This window comes from Hypanus sabinus, chromosome X1 (genome assembly GCF_030144855.1).
Source record: "Hypanus sabinus isolate sHypSab1 chromosome X1, sHypSab1.hap1, whole genome shotgun sequence".
In the NCBI taxonomy this organism is placed as follows: Eukaryota; Metazoa; Chordata; class Chondrichthyes; order Myliobatiformes; family Dasyatidae; genus Hypanus; species Hypanus sabinus.
In genome coordinates, this window is record NC_082738.1 from 30,113,075 (window position 1) to 30,139,142 (window position 26,068).

General features: G+C 49.4%; 1 protein-coding gene across 3 annotated transcripts; it reads left to right on the forward strand.

Moving 5' to 3' along the window:
• Positions 1-398: 398 nt before the first annotated feature.
• On the forward strand, positions 399-22,329 carry LOC132384748 (retinoic acid receptor gamma-like). 3 transcript variants are annotated; one of them, XM_059956189.1, is made up of 9 exons: positions 399-536; positions 6,783-7,117; positions 9,949-10,097; positions 12,769-12,910; positions 15,235-15,392; positions 15,859-16,035; positions 16,333-16,537; positions 17,785-17,943; positions 21,576-22,329. In XM_059956189.1, the coding sequence occupies exons 2-9, from the start codon at positions 6,934-6,936 to the stop codon at positions 21,716-21,718; spliced, it is 1,317 nt and encodes a 438-aa protein (XP_059812172.1). In that variant the 5' UTR covers positions 399-536; positions 6,783-6,933; the 3' UTR covers positions 21,719-22,329. The 3 variants fall into 3 exon arrangements, with proteins under 3 accessions (XP_059812172.1, XP_059812173.1, XP_059812174.1); XM_059956190.1 differs by having other exon boundaries at positions 6,783-7,090; XM_059956191.1 differs by lacking the exon at positions 6,783-7,117 and having other exon boundaries at positions 432-536.
• Positions 22,330-26,068: the final 3,739 nt, after the last annotated feature.

The window sequence follows — 26,068 nt, forward strand, 5'->3', positions numbered from 1 at the left end:
CATCAAACGTTCCTCGTACAGCAAGCCTTTCATTCCCAGGATCGGTCTGAACCTCCTCTGGACCCTCTCCAGGGACTGCTGACCCTTGCTGTCTTGCTATCAATCTCCCACCTTCCCTCTCTCTCTCATCTCCCTCCTTTTTTCTCTTCATCCCTATTCTATCTCTCCTCCCTCCCTCCCCTCAGCTTCTGTCCTGGAAAGGTTCTGTCCCATTCCTGGACTAGTTCTGATCCACTCCTAGACTAGTTGTCCTGTTCCTGGATCAGTTCTGTTCCAGTTCTTACTAGCTCTGGGCAGGGAGAGGGTTAAACTTACCAGCTCTCCTTCACTCTGTGAAATAATTTTCTTTTTTTCTCTCTCCCTCTAGTCATTTTGTGGTTTCAGTGAAGTATGTGAATCATGTTTGCCTCTGTATCACATGATGTGGCAGCCTGCGAGAGTCTCATGGAGCCCACCAGCCTAGGCGGTCTGTCCCGGAGAGAGGAATCCAGAATACACAGCTCGCCCACACTCTAACACCCTCTGCCAGAGCAAAGGTGAGTTCATCCCCTCCCTGTCTCTCCCTCTGTCCCTCTCCTCGCCTTCCCCGTCTCTCTCTTCGTCCCTCTGCCTGCCTCTCCCCTTCTCTTCAGTTCTCTCCCTTGTATTATGTGCTTTTAAACTCTCTCTCTCTCTCTCTCTCTCTCTCTCTCTCTCTCTCTCTCTCTTTCACTCTGTTTCTGTCCATCTGTCTGTCTCTCTCACTGCCGGTCACTCAATCTCTCTCTCTCTCTCTTTCTCTCTCTGTAATTTCTCTCTCACTCACTGTCATTTCTCACTCTCTTTCTCTCTGTCATTTGCCACTCTCCCTCCCTCTTTCCCTCTGTGTCATTTGTCGCTCTTTTTTTCTCTTTCATTTGCTACTTTCTCTTTCTCCCTCTCTCCTTGTCATTTGCCGCTCTCTATCTCCCCCCTCTCTCTTTCTGTCATTTGCCACTTTCTCTACCCCCCTATCATTCTCCCTCTCTGTCATTTGCCATTTCTCTTTCTCTCCCCCTCTCTCCTTTCCCTGTGTCATTTGTCACTCTCCTTTTCTCTCTCTTTCATTTGCCACTTTCTTTTTCTCTCCCTCTCTCTATTATTTACTACCCTCTTTCTTGCCCCAGCTTTCTCTTTGTAATTTGCCACTTTCTTTTTCTCCCCCTCTCACTGTCATTTGTCACTCACTTTCCCCCCGTCTCTTTCTCCTTCTATCTCCCTTCTCTGTCATTTGTCAGTCTCCCTTTCTTCCTCAGTCTCTCCCTCACTCTTTTTCTCACTCTCAGTCCATCACCCCAACACATTCTCACTTTGCAAGAATCTCTCTCTCTGACCCTCCCTCCATCTCTGTCTGATTTTCTTCATCTCTCTCTATCTGTCTCTCTCCGTCCCTTGCTCTCTCAATCAATCTCCTCATTCCTCTCTTCTACTCTTCCCCTATTTCCTCACACATCCATCCCCCTTTTTTCCCTCTTCACTGCCCCCACTCTCTCTCCATAAGTTACCTGTTGGGTGTGTTTGTGATCTGAGCAGCCAGTGTGTCGGGCAAGGAGAGAACTTGTTGAAGTTGAGAGCGAGCCCAGACAGGCTGAGTACACAGACACAGACAGACAGAAACACACACCCCCCCCCCCCAATAGTATAATATGTCTTGTAGAAGTAGAATCGGTATCGGCAGATAGATGGGGGAGGGGGGAGAGAGAAAGAGAGAGGGGGGGAAGGGGGTAGATGGGTGTGTGAGTGGGGCAGAAAGAGGGGGGAACAGGGGGAGTGGGAGAGAGAGGGGGATAGAGAGGGTGAGTGAGTGGGAGAGAGGCGGGAGAGAAAGATGGAGAGGGGAAGAGAGGGGAGAGGTAGGGAAGGAGAGAGAGAGGAGCGGAGGGACTGTGGAGAGCTGTCAGCTGGCATGTGGACTGGCAGTTGGGGGGTTAATCAGATTGACTGCAGGATGAGGAATGGAACAGAAACAGCCCAGGAGATTTCTGCTGCCAGAGAGATCTGTGTTCTCTCCCCTGATCTCGCCTCACCACCTCCCATCCCTCCCTACCTCCCTCACTCTCCCTGTCCGTCCTGCCTCTCACCTCTCTGCATCCCTCCTTCCCTCTTTAATTGTTGCCTCTGCTCTCCCCCTCATTCCCCCCTTAATATCCCCCTCTCTCTCTCCTCCATTCTCTATCCCCTTCCCCTCTCTCGCCCTTTGCTCTCCCAATCTCCCTTTGCACTCTTCCCATCTCTCTCCCCTTATGTGTGCCCTCTCACTCCTCTCTCCACTTAATATCCCTCATACCCCCTCTCTCACCAATTTCCCTCTCTCACACCCCCCTCCCCTATCTCACACACCCACTCTCCTCTTCCCCCTCACTCCTGTCCCTCTCCCTCCCTCTCACTCTCCTCCTCCCTCTCTAACTCTCTCCCTCTCTCCTCTGCTTCCCCCTCCCTCTCTCCCCCTCTTTCTGCACCCTCTTTCTTCCTCCCCTGCCTCACCTATGACAGGCAAGCGGGAGACAGGGCGATGGAGGATGGGTGAGAGAGCATGGGGAGGTGGGACTGAGGGAGAGCTCCCTGCCAAATCCTAGGGATTCCCCGGAGTACAGGGAGGTCTTCTGCACAAGTGACACAGCCACCCTCCACACAAACATAGGACATAGCCTCACCCCAGGTCCGATCCCAGCTGCCCCTCCTACCACTCCTGCCCTCTCCTGCCTCAACACAGGCCTCAATCACTTGACCTTCCCAATATTCATCCACCTCCACCCCCAACACATCCAAGGTTCTGGCTCCACCCCCACTAGAGAATTCCACAGATACCCCTCCCTCAGAGAGATAAATGTTCTTACGCACCTCACTATTAACTGACCTCCCTCCCTCTCCATCCTTACAACTGTGTCCCCTCACACGAGGCTCTCCCATATCTCCACATCTCTCCTCTCACATTCCCTCAGGGTTATCCTAAACTCTACAGGATACAGACACAAACTGTCCAGCCTCTCCCGGTGGGATAACCTCGGATCCCAGGAATTGCATATACTTGCTGGAGTTTGGAAGAATGAGGGAGAATCTTACTGAAATGTATCAAATATTGAAAGGCCAAGATAGAGTATACGTGGAGAGGATATTTCCAGTAGTGGAGGAGGGGGAGTCCAGGACCAGAAGATACAGCCTCAGAATTAGAAGGACGTCCCTTTAGAACAGAGATGATGAGGAACTCGTTGCCACAGATGGTTGTGGAGGCCAAGCCATATATTTAAAGTGGTTCGTGATTATTCAGCGTGTCAAAGTTTACATGGAGAAGGGAGAAAAACTGAGTTGAGAGGGAAAAATAAATCAGCCATGATGGAATGGTAGAGAAGACTCAATGGGAAGAATTCTATTTCTCTGTCTTATGGTCTTATGGACCAGAACTATGTTTTAGCTATGGCCTTCTCAACACCCTGTATGACTATGAACAGCTTCCCTAATAAGTTCAACCCCCTCACTTGTGTCAACTCAGGATTTGAGATGTTTGAAAAAGCTCACCCTTCTTTCTCCTAAACAGTCTAGTCTCACCTGGTGGGATAACCCCCCACCCCCATCTTCCTGTGGTTTATCCCAGTGAATCTCCTATGGAATGCCTCCAACACCTCAGGTCCGTCTCTGAGTATTGGGGACCAGAATTAAGTGCTGTGATCTAGGTGTGGCCTCTTGTCTTGCTGCCAACCGACCAGTCAGACCAGTCTGCTGGTATTGTGTCACACATCTCTCTGGGAGGCGGCAGGTTAGGCACCCTGCTGAGGGAGATGGACAGTTGATGTTTCATGCCAAATCCTTCATCGGGACTGGAAGGGAAGAGGGGAGGGACACGGTGGGGGAAAGGGGTGAGGAAGAGCTAGCAGGTGGTAGGTGGGTCACTGTGAGGGGGATCAGACACAGGAGCAGAATTAGGCTGTTCAGCCATTCCATCATGGCTGGTTTATTATCCTTTCAGCCCATTCAAGAACGTATCATCCTCCGCTTCAAATATGCCCAATGACTTGCTCTCCACGGCCATGTGTGGTTATGAATACCACAGATTCACCGCCCTGGCTAAAGAAATTCTTGCCCACCTAAATGGACGCCTCTCTATTCTGAGGCTGTGCCTTCTGGTCCTAGACTCCTTCACCATAGGAAATATCCTCTCCACATCCACTCTATCAGGGTCTTTCAATATTTGACAGGTTTCAATGAGATACCCCCCCACACACACACATTCTTCAAAACTCCAGTGAGTACAGGATAAGATGTCCTTAGATGGGCTCAAAGGAAGCAAGGGAAGATGGGACCAGGTAAGGGAGTGATCGGTGTGCCCATGTGAGGGGTGATAGGTGGAACCAGGTAAGGAGGGATAGGTGGGGCCAGGTGAAGAGGGAATGGGTTGTTCCAGGTGAGGGGGTGATAGGTGGGACCAGGTGAGGGGGTGATGGGTGCATCCAGATGAGAGGGGATAGGTGGTCCAGGTGAAAGGGGGATAGGTGGGACCAGGTGAGGGGGTGATGTGGGACCAGGTGAGGAGGAAGGTACATGGGTGGGTGTTATGCTCTGCCCCCTCCCTTTGCAGTCCTGATGAAGGATCTCGGCCTGAAACATCAACTGTTTATTCCCCTCCATAGATGCTGCCTGACCTGCTGAGTTCCTCCAGCATTTTGTGTGTTGCTCTGGATTTCCAGCATCTGCTGCAGTTCCCTCTAACCCTCACATAGGCCCTCTCTCCCCACTTGCATAAACTGTCAATTAGTAAATTAGATTATTATGTACTGAGATACATTGAAAATCTTGTCTTCCATACAGATCAGACCATTACACAGTGCATTGAGGTAGAACAAGGTAAAACAATAACAGAATGCAGAATAAAGTGTCACAGTCACAGAGAAAGTGCGGTGTAGGTAGACAATAAGGTGCGAGGGCCATGATGAGGGTGAGGTCAAGAGTCCATCTTAACATTCAAAAGATCAGTTGGAGACTGATAACAGGGGAATAGAAGCCGTCCTTGAACCTGGTGATATGTCCTTTCAGGCTTTTGTATCTTCTGTCTGATGGAATTGGAATCGGTTTATTATTGTCACGTTCTGGGATACAGTGAAAAGCTTGTCTTCCATACTGTTCATTCAGATCAGATCATTACACAGTCCATTGAGGTAGAACAAAGTAAAACAATAACAGAATGCAGAATGAAGCGTCACAGTCACAGATATGCATCTGGAGAGGATGCTTTCCATAGTGTAATGATAAGGATCGGGGAAGGTTGAAATGAAGGTGTTGCTGGGTCTTTGTCTTTACTCCTCCTTATCCTCCTGATTCCTCTTGTTGCTAAGTTTCCATCTGTAGACTCAACCACTACAGGCTCAGCAACTTTCCTCATCACAATCTGGTCGCACACTCCCACCACACTCTGGTGACAAAGTGGCCCCTCAGGTCCCCTTTGGACATTTCCCCTCTCACCTTATGCTCTTCAGTTTCAGGCTCCCCTACTCTGGGGAAAAGAGTGTTCCCAACCTCTCATGGAGCTTCCACCTATTTTCGTGTCACTGGCAGATGTGGAAACCTTCCATGTTGTTCCTTCATCCAATCCAACTTGAGGTCTGTGGCCATGACAACAACCTTTCCCTCAGCACCAGCAAAACAAAAGAGCTGGTCATTGGCGTCAGGACAGGGGGGAGTGGATTGGTGGATCCTCCTGTCTGCACCAATGATCCTTGTGTTGAGAGGACTGAGAGCTTCGAGTTCCTCCGAATGAACATCAGATTCCAGTGAAATGTGTCATTTGTGTTCACACCCAAGGGTGTGCTGGGGCAGCCCGCAAGTGTCACCACACATTCCGGCACCAACATAGCATCATACCCACAATGCTCGGCAGAGCAGTACGCCACAAAGCACAGAACAACGAGAAAGAGCAAAAACAACAGCGAAGGAACAAAACAAGCAGCCCTTTCCCACCCTGTCACCCAACCCCTCATGCACACAGATAAGCTCTGACCCAAGGACCAGGCTGCCTCCAGTCCTTGGCATGGCCTCCGGCCTCCAACCTCCAGTTTCTGGCCTGGGCTTGCTGACTTGAACTTTGGGGTTTTCTACCTCCAGACTCAGCAAGGTCTAGATATTGACCTTTGACATTGCTCTCTGGACTTCACCATTAGCCTGTCTTGGTCTAACCACCTTGATGCCACCAATGCCTCAACTTCCTCAGGAGTCTAAAGAAATTTGATGTGTCTCTGTAAACATTTATCAAAAATTTACTCATTTATGTGGCTGCACAGGTTGAGAGGGTGGTAAAGAAGGCATACGGCATGTCTGCCTTTATTAGCCCAGGCACTGAGTTCAAGAGTCAGGAGGATATGTTGCAGCTTTATAAAACTGCTCAGGCCACATCTGCAGTATTGAGTACATTTCTGGTCACCCCATTACAGGAAGGGTGTGGGGGCTTTGGAGAGGGAGCAGAAGAGACTCACCAGGATGCTGCCTGGATGAGAGGGCATGAGCTAAAAGGAGAGGTTGGACAAACTTGGGTTGTTTTCTCTGGAGCAACGGAGACTGAGGAGAGATCTGATAGAGCTTTATAAGACTGTGAGAGGCATAGACAAAGTAGGGAGCTGGTATCTTTGTCTAAAACCAGAGGATATGCATTTAAGGTGAGAGGGTGTGAATTCAAAGGAGTTCCACGTTTATTGTTGCGTGTTGTCTGTTTCACATTCCGTGATGTAACCGTGGTCTCTGACTCCATTTCTTTTTCTCTCTATCCCGCTCACACACAGGATCATCACAGTCGGGAGCCAGCTGCTGTCCTCATACCGTCCCACCCCACCGCCTCCCCCCAAGAACATGCCCAGCCACTCAGCGTGAGGGGGAGGTGGGTGGTGGTAAGGGGCGTGAGGAGAGAGGTGGCAGCCCTTGCTGGAGGTGGGCATGGAGCCGGAACCCCTGGGCGCCCCCAGGCATGTGAGGAGTTTCCCGGCCATGGTGCACTCGTTCCCCTTTGCCCGGACGCTAAGGGGGTCCCCCCCCTTGGGGCTACTGAACCACAGCTCCGGACTAAACCCCTACCGAGGGGGAGGAGCTGGGGGTGAGTCCCAGCAGGGAGCCCCGTTCTGTGAGTAACCTCGGGAGGGGCGAGGGGAGGGGGAGGATGGACGGAAGAGGGGAGCGGGTTTGGAAGGGTGTGGAGGTGAGGGGGGGAGCACCATGGGAAATAGGTTTGTGTGTGAACAAGGTGTGTGTGTGTGAGAGAGAGAGAGAGAGAGAGAGAGAGAGGGAGGGGCACTGTAAGACTGTCTGGACTGTGATGAGATCTGTCTCAGTCACACATGGAACAAATTAGGAAAATGACTCATTGCCCAATGTAGCACTTTATTCTAGGGCTGTGACCATTCTGGCTGTCTGTTCCCTGCCGTGTCAGGCCTCAGCTCATCCCCCCTTTACTACCCCTAAAGCTGGAGATAGAATGACTCCTTCCCACTCCGAGGAATTCCCAGGAACCCTGACTCAAGAGCAACATTCCCACCAGGGATAACTCCATACTCTGAAGGAGAATTCCTTCAAAAATTCCAAAGAAATCTGGTTCCGAAAATGGTTTTTCATTTTCCAGACATTAAAATAAATGGTGTCATCGATGGTGAAGGTTAAATGGGGGAGATTGGGGGCAGAGGAATGGCAAATTAAGTTTAATTCAGCTAATTTCAAGTTGCTCTAATTTGGCAAGATTAACCTGGGCAGGACTGTCATAGTGAACAGCAGGGCTTCAGGAATATTGAAGAACAGTGGGAGCTCGGGATACAGGTACACAGAGAGACCAGTAAATGCCACACAGCGACAGACCTGTCCCCACCGGTACAGTACCCTGGTGTTATACAGTGACAGACCCGTCCCCACTGGTACCGTGCCCCAGTGTTACACAGTGACAGACCCGTCCCCACCGGTACCATACCCCGGTGTTATACAGTGACAGACCCATCCCTACCGGTATCATACCCCAGTGTTATACAGTGACAGACCCGTCCCCACCGGTACCGTACCCCGGTGTTATAGTAACACTTTGTCTCTCAGAATAGACAATTTTGTGTTGAGATTGGGATGTGTTAACGCTGGCTGGTGAGTGAAGTTGGTGGGGTTTGTGAAGTTTCCTGTCTCCGTGTGCAATGAAAACAGTCGTCTGTGTGAAAGACTGGAATTCTCGCACTGAATGCGTCCTTTATCCTGGTTCCCGATCCCAGGATCTGGACACATAGCAGGGACGGAGGCAGGGAGTGGTGTGCTGTGGGATCCCGGCAGGCTTTTTTACTGATGAGCAGGCATTACTGGAAGGGTATTTAGTGCTGGCCCATTTTACTATATTGAGTAGCAACTGTGAAGTTTATTTACTGAAGATGTTAACACCTGGAGGTAGTATTTACTGATATGGTATTTACAGGAGAGGCTGATTACTGGAAGGCACATGTACAAATGGGGTATTTACTGGAAGGGTGTTTACTTGGAAGAAGCATTTTCCTGAACATTTATTTGATGGGGTATGTACTGAGAGTGTGTTTATCCAAGGAGTCTTTACAGGCATATGTATTTCCTTGTGTGAGTATTTGCTGGAGGGTATTTGTCGGAGTTTTTTTTTCTAAACAGCTATTTACTGGGAGAGGGGTTTTATTGACTGGAGGTGTTTATTGGAGGAGTTTTTAACTGTAGTGGTCAGTATTTATGGAGTGAGGGGTACATTTATTGCACACTCCAGGGTCTGTCGATTGTGCACTCCATGTGTAATCCTGACCTCCAGGCATTTATTGCACACTCTGGGTGTTTATTGAACGCTCCAAAAATGTTCAAAGTTGAAAGAACACCGAGATTCTTTCTTGTGGGCATACTCAATAAATCCATCATACAATAGAATCAATGGAAGACCACACCAACTCTGTGTTCCATCTGTGCGCAAAAGACAAAAAAAATTATAAATATATAGGTAATAAATATCAAGAACATGAGATGAAGTTCAAAGTTCAAAGTAAAATTTATTATCAGAGTACATACACGTCACCACATACAACCCGGAGATTCATTTTCCTGCGGGCATACTCAGCAAATCTATAGATCAGTGACTGTAAACAGGATCAATGATCAATAAACTGTGCAAATGCAAATAAAGATAAATAGCAATAAATAATGAGTATGAGAAAACATGAAATGAAATGGAGCATGAAATAAAGAGGTAATGTAAAGAGTCCTTAAAGTGAGACCATCGGTTGTGGGAACATATCAAGTGATGGGGCGAGTGAAGTTTCCCCTCTGGTTCAGGAGTCTGATGGTTGAGGGGTAATAACTGTTCCTGAACCTGGTGGTGAGAGTCCTGAGGCTCCTGTACCTCCTTCCAAATGGCAGCAAATGGTGGGGGTCCTTGATGATGGATGCTGCTTTCCCGTGACAACGCTCCATGTAGATGTGCTGAACGGTGGGGGGCTTCACCTGTGATGGACTGGGCCATATCCACTACTTTTTGTATGCTTTTCTGTTCAAGGGCATTGGTGTTTCCATACCAGGCTGTGATGCAGCCAGTCAGTATACTCCCCACCACACATCTATAGAAGTCTGTCAAAGTTTTAGATGACATGCCAGATCGTCACAAAGTAGAGGTGCTGCTGTGCTTTCTTCATAATTGCACTTACAGGTCCTCAGAGGAACTTAAGATTGTCCAGGTGTTTATTGTGTGTTCCAGGTGCATATATTGTGCACTATGAGGTGTATTATGCGGGTGTATATTGTGTGCTATGGTGTAGTTATTGCACTTAGCAAGTGTGTATAGCGTAGTCTGTGTACATACTATGTATTCTAGGTAATTTATTGCACACTGTGGGTGTGTTAATTGCGTGTGCTAGACACGCTGTCAATTGCAGTGCCTCTCAACGGTCCCACACATATGACACACGGTCCCTCTCCCCACAGCTGTAGACACGCAGAGCACGAGCTCGGAGGAGATGGCGCCCAGTTCCCCGTCGCCCCCTCCTCCGCCCCGGGTCTACAAACCCTGCTTCGTGTGTCAGGACAAGTCCTCAGGATATCACTACGGGGTCAGCTCGTGCGAGGGCTGCAAGGTGAGTGGCTGCTGCTCACACTCATTGTGCACACTCCAACTCACACTCAGCTCCCATTCCCATTCACACCCACACTCACTGCTTTCCCCGGGACCCAACCATTGGAAGGAGGGAGGAGAGAGGAGGAAGAGGGAGGGAAGGAAAGTTCAAAGTAAATTTATTGAACTACTGTACATATATGTCACCACATACAGCCCTGAGATTCATTTTCCTGCGGGCATACTCAGCAAATCTATGGAATAGTAACTATAGCAGGGTTAATGAAAGATCAATCAAAGTGCAGAAGACAACGAACTGTGCAAATATAAATAAATACCAGTAAAAACGAGAACCTGAGATAAAGAGTTCTTAAAGTGAATCATTGGTTGTGGGGAAACATCTGAATGATGTGGCAAGTGAACGTAGCTATCACCTTTTGTTCAAGAGCCTGATGACTGAGGGGTAATAACTGTTCCTGAATCTGGGGGTGTGGGTCTTGAGGTTCCTGTACCTTCTTCCTGATGGCAACAGTGAGAAGGTCGGCAGGAAGAAGGAAGGGAGGAATTGGACCTGCCTGGAAAATGTGTTTGGTGTCGGCCAGGAATAAGAGTGAAGAAGCCTTTTGAGTAAAATCCACCCTCCCCACATCCCACACTTACTCCCAGTGTGTCATCAAATCCGGACTGGATCAACAGCAAACCTGGAGTGGTTTGTGACAAGATCCGAGTAGATCATCCCTGAGCCCGGACTGGATTATTTTGTGTATTGCACTGGATCACTGGAGATGAGCAGATGAACCAAAACCCAAGGCAGATCAGCTCCAGAAGGGATCGATCCCAACCTCCACTCTCCTTTCTCCTCCCCCCCAAACATCTGCTCACCCCATCATCCCACTTACCCAGTCTCATGGGAATAGAATGACCGAATTCCCGAAATCCCATTACTTCCTGGGGAACGGACTCCTTCTCACATCAGTCTAAAGATACCCCCCCTCCTTATTCTCCCTCTTCCCCACTCCCGACCAAACAACCCATTCATACTGTCCACCCTCCTTTCTTCAGTTCCCGACCTCTCCTATGAGATGGTCTTTTGTATTCCCAAATCCACAACAGGTATAAATCCCAACCTGATCACCCCTTCACCCCCAGGGAATCGAGCTGGGGTACTTTCTGTAAACGCCCAAATTGTAATGGTACAGTCACGGGATTGGATTAATCACAAAATCTGGAATGGATTAATAGCAAACCTCGAAGTGAAACAATAACAAAACCTGTCTTGGAGCCCTCAAAGTGCTGGGATTAGATCAATCACAATCCCCAACGCGGATCGATCAGAGAATCTGGAACTGTTCAATTGCAAAACTTGAAATGGATCCATTACATAACCTGGATGAAATTGGCTGAGGATTGATTTACAAAATCTGGCATGGATCTAAATACAAAACATGGACTGTATAGCTTAATAACCAATTCCAGAAGAGAGCAACCACAAAACCAGGATTGGGTGTCTGACATAAACATATGGATCTGATCTACTTCAGAACCTCGATCGGTACAATCACAAAATCCAGACTGGACCAGTACAGAACCTGGAACAGCCGGGAGCTGTGTGAAAACACTTTCACCACACGAGGAAGGCTGAGAGTTAGATCAAGTTATCACTAATTCATACCGCACAACACACACAAAACGCTAAAGGAACTCAGGACCCTTTCAGGAAGAAGGTTCTCGGCCCGAAACGTCGACTGTTTACTTTTTTTCCACAGACGCTTCCTCACCTGCTGAGTTCCTGCAGCATTTTGAGTGTGTTGTTTGGTTTTCCAGCATTTGCAGAATTTCTCGTGTTTGTCATACCACACAAAACCTGGCATCGGTTGCCTGGATTGGATCAGATACTCTCCCTGACCGGATTAAGCAGGAAACGTGGGTTCATCACACAAAAAAATGTACTGGGCTCATTGGAAAACAAGGACTGGCTTAATCACGAAACTAGGACCGGGTTCATCATAAAACCTGGACCGGTTCATCAGAAAACAAGGGATTTGAGCTAGATGAGGGCAAAAGGCTTACATTGGAATCGTGGTCGGTATGGGCCATTTGGCCCAAAGGGCCTGTTTCTGTGCTGTGTGACTCTTTGACACCCTCCACTCCCTTGTGTCCTGCCACTAGGATAATGGATTCAATCAACCATTTCACCCCAGGTGCCCTCTTACTCCTGACCTTCCGGACTACTACTATGTGGGACCTTGTCATGGGTGTGTATGGCACAGGAGGAGGCCCTTAAGCCTACTAAATACTGACCCCCCCCCCCAACACACTGCTGGACCATCCCAAATGAGGGGAGCAGATCAGAGCCAATCAGTCAGCAAAGCAGGGGCAAATTATCCTGAGTCTTGGAGTGAATCAGTCAATGATCTCTTCCCCCAACCCAGCCTCACCCTACCACTATTCAGAGATGGAGGAGGAGAGAAAAAGTGGACGAGGAAAGAGAAGGAGGTGGAGGGAGAGAGAGATTGAAGGAGCGTGGAAAGAAGAGAGGGGAAGGAGGAAGGGTGGAATGGGGAGAAGGGAGAGAGAGGGTGAGAGGGAGGGAGGTGGAATGAGGAATGGATGGTGAGGGAGGGAGAGGGAGGGAGGAGCTGAGGGAGGAGGATGAGAGGAGTGAGGATGAGGCTGCTGTTTCTGTCTGGCAGGGCTTTTTCCGCCGGAGTATCCAGAGGAACATGGTTTACACGTGTCACCGTGACAGGAACTGCTCCATCAGTAAGGTGACGAGGAATCGATGCCAGTTCTGTCGGCTACAGAAGTGTTTCCAGGTCGGGATGTCCCGAGAGTGTAAGAGTCCCACACACTCCTCACCCTTATTGTCCTCACCACACTCCTGCTCCTTTCTCTCCCTCAGCTTCTTCCCGTACCACATTCCTCCCATCCCCTCACTTCCTGCCCGTACCGATCCTCAGCCCCCTCAGTCAAGTTCATGAGACATGATATCCCGCACACAGGTCCATGCCAACTCCTCCTAATCAAAGCTCTGTTCCTCCAAACCACACCTCATTTTGCATTGAGGAAATTCTGATCAGTACTGGGGAAGTAAAAGTCGCTATGACAACCCTGTTGAAACCTTTGAGACACAAAGTCCTGGAGAAACTCAGTGGGCCAGGCAGCTTCTATGGAAATGAATAAACATTCAACGTTTCAGGTTGAGATCCTGATGAAGGGTCTCAGATCAAAATGTCAACTGTTTATTCCCTTCCGTAGATTCTGCCTGACCTGCTGAGTTTCTCCAGCAATTTATGTGTGTTAATCTACGTTTCCTGCTACCTGGGTAAAGCAGACAGAATAATCAAAGACCCCACCCACCCCGAACATTCTCTCTCCCCCTCTCTCCCATCGGGCAGAAGATACAAAAACCTGAAAGTACGCTCCACTAGGCTCAAGGACAGCTTCTACCCCGCTGTGATCAGACTATTGAACGGTCCCCTAGTACAATAAGATGGACTCTTGACCTCACAATCTACCTCGTTATGGACCTTGCTTTCTGCATGTACTGCACTTTCTCCGTCACTGCTACACTTTATCTCGGAGGCGCTGGCAGTCTGAAGCAGATGAAGGAGGATACGTCCCCAGGACACTGTGTGAAAGCAGGGAAGAAGATCTCCACATCTCCCTTTGCCACAGGGAGACTGGAAGGTGGCGAAAGTTGTATTATTCTTTGAGAAGGGCTGCAAAGACAAGCCAGGGAAATCAGACTGACATCTGGGGTGGTGGAGGAGTTGTGGGAGGGGATTCTGAGTGAAGATCTATCAGTGAGGAACAGTCAGCGTGGCTTTGATTATGCTGGCTGCTACCCTGAGTCCATGGAGAGGAGGCTGGTTTATTATTGTCACCCGTACTGAGATACAGTGAAAATCTTGTCTTCCATACTGTTCATACAGATCAGATCATTACACAGTCCATTGAGGTAGAACAAGGTAAAACAACAACAGAATGCAGAATAAAGTGTCACAGTTACAGAGAAAGTGCAGTACAGGTAAATGATAAGGTACAAGGTCATAACAAGGTAGACTGTGAGATCAACAGTCCGACTTATTGTACAAGTGCTCAGTTCAATAGTCTGATCACAGCGGGATAGAAGCTGTCCTTGAGCCTGGTGGAACATGCTTTCAGGCTTTTGTATCTTCTGCCCGGTGGGAGAGGGGAGGAGAGAGAATGTCTGGAGTGTGTGGGGTCTTTGATTTGATTATGCTGGCTGTTTCACTGAGGCAGTGAGTATAGACAGAGTCCATGGAGGGGAGGCTGGTTTCTGTGTTGTGCTGAGCCGTGTCCATAACTCTCCGCGGTTTCTCGTGATTGCGGGCAGAGCAGATGCTGTCAGTTGTGATGCATGATAAAGGTCTCTGGCTATCCACTTGACCTATACCACTTCATTCCCTAGGAACTTGAAGCTCTCAGGCCTGTTGTAAGGTTGTATATGACGTTGGTGAGGCCTAATTTGGAGTCTTGTGTACATTTCTGGTCACCCACCTACAGGACAGATATCAATAAGATTGAAAGAGTGCAGAGAAAGTTTACAAGGATGTTGCCGGGCCATGAGGACAGAGTTACAGGGAAAGGATGGAAAGGTTAGGACCTTATTCCCTGAAACACAAAAGAATGAGGGGAGATTTGATAGAGGTACTGTATACAAAATTGTGTGGCTTAGGTAGGGATTTTCCCCTCAGGTGGGGTGAGACTAGAACTAGAAGACATAGGTTTAGGGTGAAAGGGGAACATGAGGGGGAATTTCTTCACTCAGGGGGTGGTGTGAGTGTGGAATGAGCTGCCAGTGGGTTTGATTGCAGTGTTTAAGCAAAATAAGTAGGGACATGGATGGGTGGGGTGTGGAGAACTATGGTCCTGTTTCTGTGCTGTAATGCTCTATTGGCTGCATGACATCTCATGTCCTCTTTTTGCACTCCTGACTTCCCTCATAAACTCACCCTGACCAACCCTACACTCCTCAAGGGATTGACTTCAAAATTTTCCCCAGTTAAAGACTTTAACTTGTGGACCAGTCCAAATTTTTTCCATAATAATTTGAAAATTAAAACTCTCTTTCCCTCTTGCTCCCTCTCCTCCTCTCTCCCCATTCTCTCTCCCACCCCCCCACCCCTGGACAGCGGTGCGGAATGACCGGAATGTGAGGAAGCCGCGATCCCAGGATGGGGATGGAGGGAACTCGGAGTTGAGTGTGGAGCTGGAGGAACTGATCGAGAAGGTGTGCCGGGCCCATCAGGAGACCTTCCCTTCACTGTGCCAGCTGGGCAAGTACACCACGGTGAGAGAGGGAGAGAGAGGGGCGAGGGGTTGGGGGGGGGAGAGAGAGAGGGAGTGATGAAGGCGAGGGGGAGACAGAGGGGGAGAAATTGGGGGAGAAGGGGGGAATAAAAGAGAGGGGAGAGAAAGGGGGAGAGAGAGAGGGAGTGATGAAGATCGGGGGAGAGACGGGGGAGAGAGAGGGAGAGAGATGGGGAAGGAGGAAAGAGAAAGGGGAGAGGGGGGAGGGGGAGAGAGGGTGAGAGGGGATTGGAGAATTGGAAAAGGACCCTGTGGAAAATGTTTTTTCTCTTGCTTTGTCGTCTGTCCCTCCCACCGACCTCTCCATTTACTCCCCTACCCCATCTTCTCTCATTCTTCCTCCACCCTCCATATTTCCTCAACCCCTTCCTCCTCCTCCCTCTCTCCCTCCCACTTCCTCCCCTCACCTCTCCTCCCTCTCTCTGCCCCCTCACCCCGACCTGCAGAACTCCAGTGCTGACCACCGGGTGCAGCTGGACCTGGGTCTCTGGGACAAGTTCAGCGAGCTCGCCACCAAGTGCATTATCAAGATTGTGGAGTTTGCCAAGCGGCTGCCGGGCTTCACCGGCCTCAGCATTGCTGACCAGATCACCCTGCTTAAGGCCGCCTGCCTCGACATCCTGGTCAGTGCCGTCGGGTCTGTCAGCGGTGCCTGGCGGGAGAGGAGGAGTGGGGGTAGGGTACAAGGAGCGGGAAAACAAGGGGCAAGGGGCATAGAGCATTCAAATGTAGGGCATAGAATGTTGAATGTGGGACAGGCAAGTTTCTAAAACCGGTCAGGGTTACTTGTGTCATTAAACCACTGGTAGTTAGTCCAAGATAACACGGTGGTCTGAGGGACTGTTCATGAACTGCTCCATCTTGTACCCCCCGCTGAACCTCATGCTGTTCTTCCACTCGCCCTCCCCACCCCCCTGTAGATGCTACGCATTTGCACCCGGTACACCCCTGAGCAGGACACCATGACCTTCTCGGACGGGCTGACGTTGAACAGGACCCAGATGCACAACGCCGGCTTTGGGCCCCTCACCGACCTCCTCTTCGCCTTCGCCAGTCACCTTCTGCCCCTGGAGATGGACGACACGGAGACTGGCCTCCTCAGTGCTATCTGCCTCATCTGTGGGGGTGAGGGCCAGAGGAACACCTGCCCTCTGAGTGAGACAGAGAGAGAGAGGGCAGGACACTCACACACACAAACCATCAACTCAAACAATCCATCCATCTAAGCCAGTTCCATTTGCCTGTGTTTGTCCCATATCCCTCTAAAGCTTTCCTATCCATGGACCTGTCCAGGTGTATTTTAAATGTTAACATACCTGCCTCAACCGCTTCCTCTGGCAGCTACAGACCGCCCTGCAGGTTGCCCCTCTTGTTCCAATTGAATCTCTCCGCTAAAACCCTTAGTCCCGTACCCTCTGGTTCCCCTACCCTGAACTGTGCAGAAAAGTGTTTGGGAAACAAGACTGTGACTATGACCCTCCTGAGTTCTGCTCCTTGATAAGATCACTCCCATTCTCTTACACTCCAGGGAAAATAAATCAGACACAGTGGGCCAACTGCCCAAATATTGCTCCAATGTCTTATGTATTATGACTTATAAATTCCCAACCTGCCCAATTTAGTCCCTTGAGACCCAACAACATCCTCATAAATCGCCTCAGAACTCATTCCAGTATCACAATGTCTTTCATGTAGTGGGGTGACTAAAACTGAACACATTACAATCGGTCCCTGTTAAATCTTTTCCCTCTCACCTTAAACCTGTGCCCTCTAGTTCTTGATTCCACAGCCTGAGAGAAAGGACTGTGTGTATTTACCCTATCCATGCCCCTGATGGTTTTAAAACCCTCTGTAAGGTCACTGCACCCACACACCCCATCCAATCTCCTAAACTCCAGGGAACAAAGTCCCAACTGACCAAATTTCTCTCCAATATGAAGTCCCGGGAACATCCTCTTTAAATCTCGGCACTCTTTCCAGCTGAATGGCACCTTTCCTATAACTGTGACCAAAACAGTTCATGATTCTCCCAGTGCTGCCTCACCAACATCGCGAATAACTGCAACAGGACATCCCAACTCCCATACTCAGTGCTCGGTCTAATGAAAACCACATGCCAAATGTCATCTTCACATTCCTGTCTGCTTGTAATGCCACTATCAGGGAACTGTGTACCTCTACCCCAAGCATCCTCTGTTCTACAACACTCCCGTCGTTTACCGGTCTCTCTGTGTACCTGTAACAGGAGCTCCCTCTGTTCTACAACATCTCAATTACCCATCTGTCTGTGCACCTGTACCCTAAGATCTCACTGACCCACTACTCGGGCACTGACATTGTTCTCTCCTCTCTCCCGTGCCCCCTGCCTCCAGATCGGATGGACCTCGAGGACCCAGACAGAGTTGATCGTCTTCAGGAACCGTTATTGGAAGCACTGAAGGTCTATGCCCGGAAACGTAGGCCAGACAAACCCTCCATGTTTCCCCGAATGCTGATGAAAATTACTGACCTGAGGGGTATTAGTGCCAAAGGTGGGTGTCTGGCTGTCCTTTTGCAGACCAAGGTGGGGTGGGGGGAAGGTTTCCCAAGTGGTACAGGAGGGAGGGAGGGAGCCATCAGACAGGCTGTGTCTGCCTTCCCTGGAGTTGAGGAGTGTGAGAATGACAGAACCTTGACAGAGGCGCTGTTGTCAAAATCTCACAGTGGCATGCAGGCTGCTGACAGATTGTCTGTTTGAGTGGTGTCACAACAACTACCTTGCACACAACATCAGTAAGACCGAGGAATTGATTGTGGACTTCAGGATGGGGAGGTCGAGGGAACACACACCAGTCCTCAGTGAGGGGTCAGCAGTTTCAAGTTCCTGGGTGGCAATATCTCTGAAGTTCTATCCTGGGCCCAACACATTGATACAATTACAAAGAAGGTACAACAGTGGCTCTGCTTCATTGGGAGTTTGAGGAGATTTGGTGTATTACCAAAGACTTCAGCAAATTTCTCCAGATGTACGCCGAGACCATTCTGACTGGGTGCATCACCGTCTGGTGTGGAGTCTCCAGTGCAGAGGATCACGAGAGACTGCAGAGGGTTGTAGACTCAGTCAGCTCCATCACAGGCACAAACCTCCCCAACATCACAGACATCCTCAAGAGGTCATGCCCTCTTCTCATTACTACCATCAGGGTGGAGGTACAGGACCCACACAGAACATTCTAGAAATTGCTACACATTTCATGACATGTATCCATGATAATAACACTGATTTTGATTCTGAAGTTACGATTTTTGCAAAGGAAGAACACAAATGGAACAATGTCCATTGTACAGGTTGAATACCCCTTATCCTAATTGTCTGGGGCCAGGAGTATCTTGGATTGAGATTTTTTTGGATTTTGGAATATTTGAGATAGCTTGGGGATGGGACCCAAGTGTAAACACAAAATCCATTTTGTACATAGACTCTGAAGATAGTTTTATGTAATAGACTTACTAATTTTGTGCATGAAACAATAACGGGCACATTAGAGGTAAGCTATCAGCTGCCCAGGTGGACCGTCAGTGGCTGCTTGGCATCAACATCATTCCCAACTCTGAATTTATGTGCTACTGGTGAGCAGTCTTTCTCTTTATCACACATTACAGTAAAAATTATTACATACCATTATTATAATGAAAAAATAATGTGTGCAGGGTGGCAAAAGCCGCATAACAGTATCGAGAGATCAGTTGAATCAGCCGTTGTACAACAATATCTTCAGTCTCCACCTACCATGCCATGTTTTGATTAAAATACTGTATTTGTACTTCACTTTTTTATGCTTTATGCAAGATATAAAAACAAGAAGATTGAATTTGATTAGGGGTAAATTGCAGGCCCCACTTGGGGTATGTGAGATCACTTCTCAGAACTGTATGTGATGCATAGAAACCTGCACATCGCCTGGGAACCTTTCTAGCGCCTTGTGAAATTTTCTACTTGTGGTATATGTCAGCGCTCAAAAAAACTTCAAATTCCAGAGATTTTCAGATAAGGGGGAATGCTCAACCTGTAGGTTAGCACAGAAAAGGTGCTGCGACGGGCCTATTCCATGCGGTTCTATTTTCTATGTAAACACATCTCGGTCACACTGCAGTGCCACTACAGGCCAGTGGATGGTGCCGCTGCTCCTGTAGGAGGCCTGCAGGCTCAAAGCTCCCTAAAACACAACCCCAACCCTGGGGTAAAAGACAGTGTGCATTGCATTCACCATATCTACGCCCCTCAGTCCTGCACACTCCTTGCCACCATCCCCTCGGCTGAAAGCATGTACCACCAGGCTCAAGGACTGCTTCTAACCCACTGTTGTAAGGTCGATTGATTGATTGCAATGATTTGATCTGTAGGAGCAGTATAGAAGACAACTTTTTCACTGTATGTGTGACAATAGTAAACCTATTCCAATTCTCTTCTCACAGCATCTGCCACAGTGCAGCTCTCCCACCCTACTGAACCTTGTGCAATACCCCCTCCTCACCATCCCTTCAGCAGCCTCCAGTGCAGATAGGGAGTTTGGAATCACTTACAGCAGTTCATCTCGTCCGAGGCATCAGGACAGTCTACAACCTGGTTACACCGGGTTGAGTTTCCCACACAGGTTCCGTCTCGGCACCGCAATTCTTCCAACGTGCACGTCGTCTCTGTCTTACATTCATACATCACACATTTATACTGATGCAGCCATTCAGCGTGTTAGACTTTCATCAGCAACAATCTTGACAGGCTCATCAATTAATTTCTCTGCTGCTTCGTGATCAACAGATGCTTTTTCAACAGAAATCTTTCAAAAAATAATACTGCACCTTTCCTTAGGTTCTGCAACCAGCCTGCTGATTATTCAATTTTCAATTTGTCATGATAGATCTTTGCTTGTTTCGGGATCAGCATATTGTTAAGTGGATTATGTTCACTCCATTGCTGATGAATTCACTCTTCCAATACGCAATCGATCTTCATTTTTCACTTAATGCAGTGTTCTTCTATTTTTCATTAACTTCTGTTCATTACTTTCAGCACAGAACTTTAACATCACTGTCAAGTTTTTCCAACAACGTGACTTTCTGTGTTATAGATGAACATAAATGCTTCTTTTTCTTTTCACTATTACTCATCGGGTTAACTGCAGGTCTATTTGACGTTTTCAACAATATCTTCACTGCACAGAGCAGAGAATAAGCACAAAGCATGTGGTAATCACTGTGAGTAATGCACAAAGGTCTGGCTATGATAACCCCTGAAAACAAACTGGTGCCAACAGGGCCCCACTCAAGGTGCGTGAGGTCACTTCACAGAACTGTCTGTGCTGTGCATCGTCTGGAAACCTTTCCAGTGCCTTGTGGAATTATCCATTTGTTAAGTCATGTCAGCATTCAAAAGTAGATTTCTGTACCCCAGGATCCCTGACCCCAGGGATCCCCCCTCACCACCTTCATCCACCAGCCCCTAGGATCTGGTCCAGACACCACTGACCACTTGTCCAATTGACCACCTTCTGGAATGTTCCCAGCTGCCCTTGTGACACAGGCCAGGAAAGAGAGTCCCTAATGTACAGAATCTGCCCCCAAGTGTCCCAGAGCTCTTGGTGGGGTGGGGAGTGGGGGGTGTCAGATGGGAGGGGTTCCAGAGAAACCACCCCCTCCCCAGCACTCCACTGAGCTAGCCCTTTCCCAGACTGGGACCGTGTTAAAAACCAGCGAGGACCATGGACAGCTTGGGTCGATGCTCTGCGGGACTGTGCTTGGGGATTGGGAAGTGTGGGGTATGTGTGTGTGGTGCAATGGGGAGGGAGCGGTGTTTGGATGGGGTGGTGAGGGCGTGATAGGGCTGCGTGTGTGGGGTGTGGGCAGAGGGTGATGGAGGTGAGGGTGGCAGTTCTTCTGGGTGGGGAGGGAGAGAGGGTTATTCTGGGGATACAATGGGTACGCCTCTCTCCACCCTCTCTGCACCCCCTTTACTCCCTCATTACCTTCTCTTCCTCCCCTCCCCCTCTCTATCCCCTCTCTCCTCTCTCTGCCCTCCACCTCCTTCCTCCCTCCCTCTCTCTCCATTCCTTTTCTCCCGCCTGTCTGCTCTCTCTATCTACCAGCCCTCCCTCTCTTTGACCTCTGACCTCTTCGCCCCACCCAGGTGCTGAGCGAGCCCTCACCCTGAAGACGGAGATCCCGGGCCCGATGCCCCCTCTGATCCGCGAGATGCTGGAGAATCCCGAGACACTGCCGGAACAGGAGGCTGGAGGCAGCCCTCGCCATGACCCTCACCCACCCCTCTGATCGTGCCCTCCCTCTGCTGGGAGCAACTGTCCCTTGGGCGAGAGGGAATTGGGGCCAGTGATTGGAGTTTGAATCAACCCCTTTCCTCTTATCCGTGTCCTCCCACCCTTTCCCTTGGGACCAGGGGTGTGGAGAGACTGCAAAGCAAGACTCCACTATCTGGGAATGGGCCTCCAGCTTCCCTCTTCTCTGGGTAGGGGTGTGGGGCTACTGCACAGCAAGATTCCAACAGGCATGGAGATTTTGGGGTTTGGGCCAAACCCCCCCTCCCTGGATGGGTGGGGTAGGGGTGGGCACTGCAGAGGACAACTCCAATATATGACAGGGTCCTCTATCTCTGGAGAGGGGTGCAAGACTGCACAGCAAGACTCCGTATGAGTGGATGGGTTGAGATTTGGATCGGCCCCCCTACCCAGTCGCTGGGGGTGGGGTGGGAGAAACTGCACAGCAAGACTCCATTATGGGTTTGGATCTATCACCCCCACGTCTCTGGTGGGGGTATCTGCACAGCAAGACTCCAATACCAGTGAATGACGGAGTTTAAACAACCACCTGGGAGGAGGGTGGGTTGGCATTTTGGGGTTTCCATGGTGTGTATGTTGGGGGGGGAGGGTTGGGAGGGATGGTACATTTCCTCACACACCCACACACCCACCCATCCACCCTCTGCACCTACCCTGGACCCTTGGGGGTATTCAAGAGAGAGGGGTGAGACACACAGCAAGACTCCATTATGTTGGGTTTGGGGGCTTTCGCAATGGGTGGGGGGGCTTTACGCAGGTGGGGGTCGCTGGGGTTCAGAGGTGCTGGAGAGACACCTCCCCAATTACCCCAGCTGGGGGTGGGGGAAGAGGATGGTGGACTGTGGGGATGATGCTCGCCTGCTTGTCCAGGGGGGCAAGGCCAGGGGGAAAGGGGCTTGTGACCCAAAATACCTGCCCCCAACCCCCGTGCCGAGCTTGTTTGTGGCTGAAAGTCTATTTTTGCACAAAAAAGGAAATAAAAACCTTTCTGCTCTGAGTACTCGGTGTCTGTGCTGGATCCGCACCGGATCTCCCAAGCCAATCTCTTGCTGGTCTCCCATGGAATTGCCCCACAACATTGCCCACTTACTCTATCCCCAGTGGATCACCCCACTGTATCTCCATACATGATCATCCCCACCTGATTTGTCCCCCTCCAGATCTCCCCTACCAGATCATTGCCAGTGGATCCCCTCCCATAGATTTCCATCTCAAGACCATACACTGCCAGATCACCATCACAATCACAATCATTGATATTCTAGACCAGCTCTTACCCCCCTCCACTTTCCCCCTGCCAGATCTCCCTCACCAGATCACTACCAACACTGGATTGCCTTCAGCCCCATCACTGGCCACACTGGATCTATGGCACCACCAGGTCACTGGTTCCACTGGATCTCTGGTGCCAAGTGGATCACTGTGTCCACCAGATCACAAAGTAATACAGCAAAGATTCAGGTCCTTTGGCCCAAACAGTCAATGCTGACCACAGAGCCGACCGAGTTAGTCCCCAACTTCCTGCGTTCAGCCTATTTTATTCTAAGCCCCTCCCCACCGTGTACCCCTCTAAGTGCTTCTCAAACAACACTATTGTACCCGTCTCAACCACTTCCTCTGGTAGATTGTTCTATAGACTCACCACGGTTGCCTTTCAGGTCCCTTTTGTGAAAAAATTGCCCCTCAGATCTTTTTAAAATAGTTCTCCTCCAGTTTTGGACTCCCCTACCCTGGGGAAAATGCTGTTACCATGCATCCATAATTTTAAACACTTATAAGGTCACCCCTTTGTTCCACACCTCCCCTCCCACAGTATACATCCTCACCTCAAATCCCTTTCACCTGTCCCCTCCCCGTCACCCTTCTCCTCACTGACTCTCCCTCCCAATGATGATGACTCACCCCACAGTCCAGTGTTGAGTTCACAGATGCTTCCTCATGGATCGGGGGCAACTCCAGTGTCTCCTCTCATCACTTCACCCCACCCCCCACACTCCGTCCCCACCCATCTGAGAATCCTCACCTAATGGGATCAACCTCTGACTTCTCCCCCTCTCTCTCTCTCTCTCTCTCTCTCTCTCTCTCACCCCCGTTCTCCTCACACAGATATACAGTTGCTCTCTCTCTCTCTCCCCCACTCTCCTCACACAGATATACAGTCCCTCTCTCTCTCTCTCCCGCTCTCCTCACACAGATATACAGTCCCTCTCTCTCTCTCCCGCTCTCCTCACACAGATATACAGTCGCTCTCTCTCTCTCTCTCTCTCTCACCCCCGTTCTCCTCACACAGATATACAGTTGCTCTCTCTCTCTCTCCCCCACTCTCCTCACACAGATATACAGTCTCTCTCTCTCTCTCTCTCTCCCCCGCTCTCCTCACACAGATATACAGTCGCTCTCTCTCTTTCTCTCTCCTCCGCTCTCCTCACACAGATATACAGTCTCTCTCTCTCTCGCACACACACACACTCGCTCTCTCTCTCTTTCTCCCCAAATTTGAGAGCCCCCTGCTTTCCGTGACCCCGTTCCATGGTAACTCCATCTACAGAGAGCTGGGGGGAGTGAGTGGAGGGAGCATGTCCAGCAATGTCATCATGGGAGTACTTTGACAGTGTGGGTCGATGCGTGTGAGTACGTGTGTGTGTTTGGTGCATGTGTATCTGTGTATGAGAGAGTATGTGTGTATGTCAGATTGTGTCTGTGTATGTGTGTGTGTGTGTGTGTGTGTGTGTGTGTGTATGTCAGATTGTATGTGTCTGTGTACGTGCTTGTGTGTGGCTGTGTGAGTGTGATTATGCGTGTGTCTTTGGTGCATGTACATCTGTTTGTGTATGTCTGTGTATGTGTGATTGTTTGTGTTTGTGTGTGCACGTATAGGCTTTGCACAGGTGCTAATCTGATCCATGCGACAGTTACACCACTATCTCTGCTCCTGGCCAGGAGATCTGAGCAACATACATAGCAGTGACAGGATGTGGCATACCCACACTGATATCGGGACCCACATGGCCCCGTACCCACAGGGCACCGTGTTCAAGTTTTGGGACGTTGTTTTCCAGCTGTACAGGATATTGGTGCGTCTGCACCTTGTAGTTCTGTGTACAGTTTTGTCACCCAGCAATAGGAAGGATGGGATTGAGCTGGAGAGAGTGCAGAAACGATTCACCAGGATGTTACTGGGACTGGAGGGTTGAGTTATCGGGAGAGACTGGACAAACTGGGACTGTTTTCCTCAGAGTGAAAGAGGCTGAGGGGTGACCTGACAGAGCTTTATAGAAACACGAGGGGTGTAGATAAAGTGGATGGTCATAGCTTTTTTATCTAAGGGTAGGAGCAGGGAGAAAATCCAGGAATCTGAGATGCAGAGGGATTTGGGAGTCCTTGTGCAGAACACCCTGAAGGTTAACTTGCAAGGTTAAATAAATGTGCAGACTATTTTCTAAATGGAGAGAAAATCCAGGAATCTGAGATGCAAAGGGACTTGGGAGTCCTTGTGCAGAACACCCCAGATCTGCAGGTAGAGTCGGTGGTGAGGAAGGCAAATGCAATGTTAGCGTTCATTTCAAGAGGTCTAGAATACAAGAGCAGGGATGTGATGCTGAGGTTTTATAAGGCATTGGAGAGGCCTCACCTTGAGTATTGTGAACAGTTTTGGGCCCGTCATCTTAGGAAAGATGTGCTGGCATTGGAGAGGGTCCAGAGGAGGTTCACAAGGATGATTCCAGGAATGAAAGGGTTATCATATGAGGAACATTTGATGCTTTGGGTCTGTACTCACTGGAATTCAGAAGGACAAAGGGGGATCTCATTGAAACCTTTTGAATATTGAAAGGCCTAGACAGAGTAGCTGTGAAGAGGATGGTTCCCATGGTGGGAGAGACTAGGACAAGAGGGCACAGCCTCAGGATAGAGGGGCACGCTTTTAAAACAGAGATGCAGAGAAATTTCTTTAGCCAGAGGGTGGTGAATTTCTGGAATTCTTTGCCAGGTCATTGGGTGTATACAATGCAGAGACTGATAGGTTCTTGATTGGACATGGGATCAAAGGCCAGGCACTGCAGTTGAGGAGGAGATTTAAAAAAAAGGATCAGCCATGATTGAATGGTGGAGCAGACTTGATGGGCCAGATGGCCTAATTCTGCTCATATGTCTTATGGAGTGTCTTAAACTCAGGTTTAAGGAGAGAGGGTAGATGTTTAATTGTGACCTGAGGTTTTTTTCACCTGGAGGGTGGTCAATATATGGAACCAGCCACCAGAAGGAAGTGGTTGAGGCAGGTGCATTAACAACATTTTAAAGGCACTTGGTCAGGTCCGTGGGTAGGAAA

Bases quoted from the DNA above. Each gene is read 5' to 3' on its own strand.
- LOC132384748 (XM_059956189.1), top strand. From the start codon at position 6,934: ATGGAGCCGGAACCCCTGGGCGCCCCCAGGCATGTGAGGAGTTTCCCG. The intron at 12,911-15,234 runs GTAAGAGTCCCA...ACCCCTGGACAG, and splicing joins GGTCGGGATGTCCCGAGAGT to CGGTGCGGAATGACCGGAAT. The intron at 17,944-21,575 runs GTGGGTGTCTGG...CGCCCCACCCAG, and splicing joins GAGGGGTATTAGTGCCAAAG to GTGCTGAGCGAGCCCTCACC.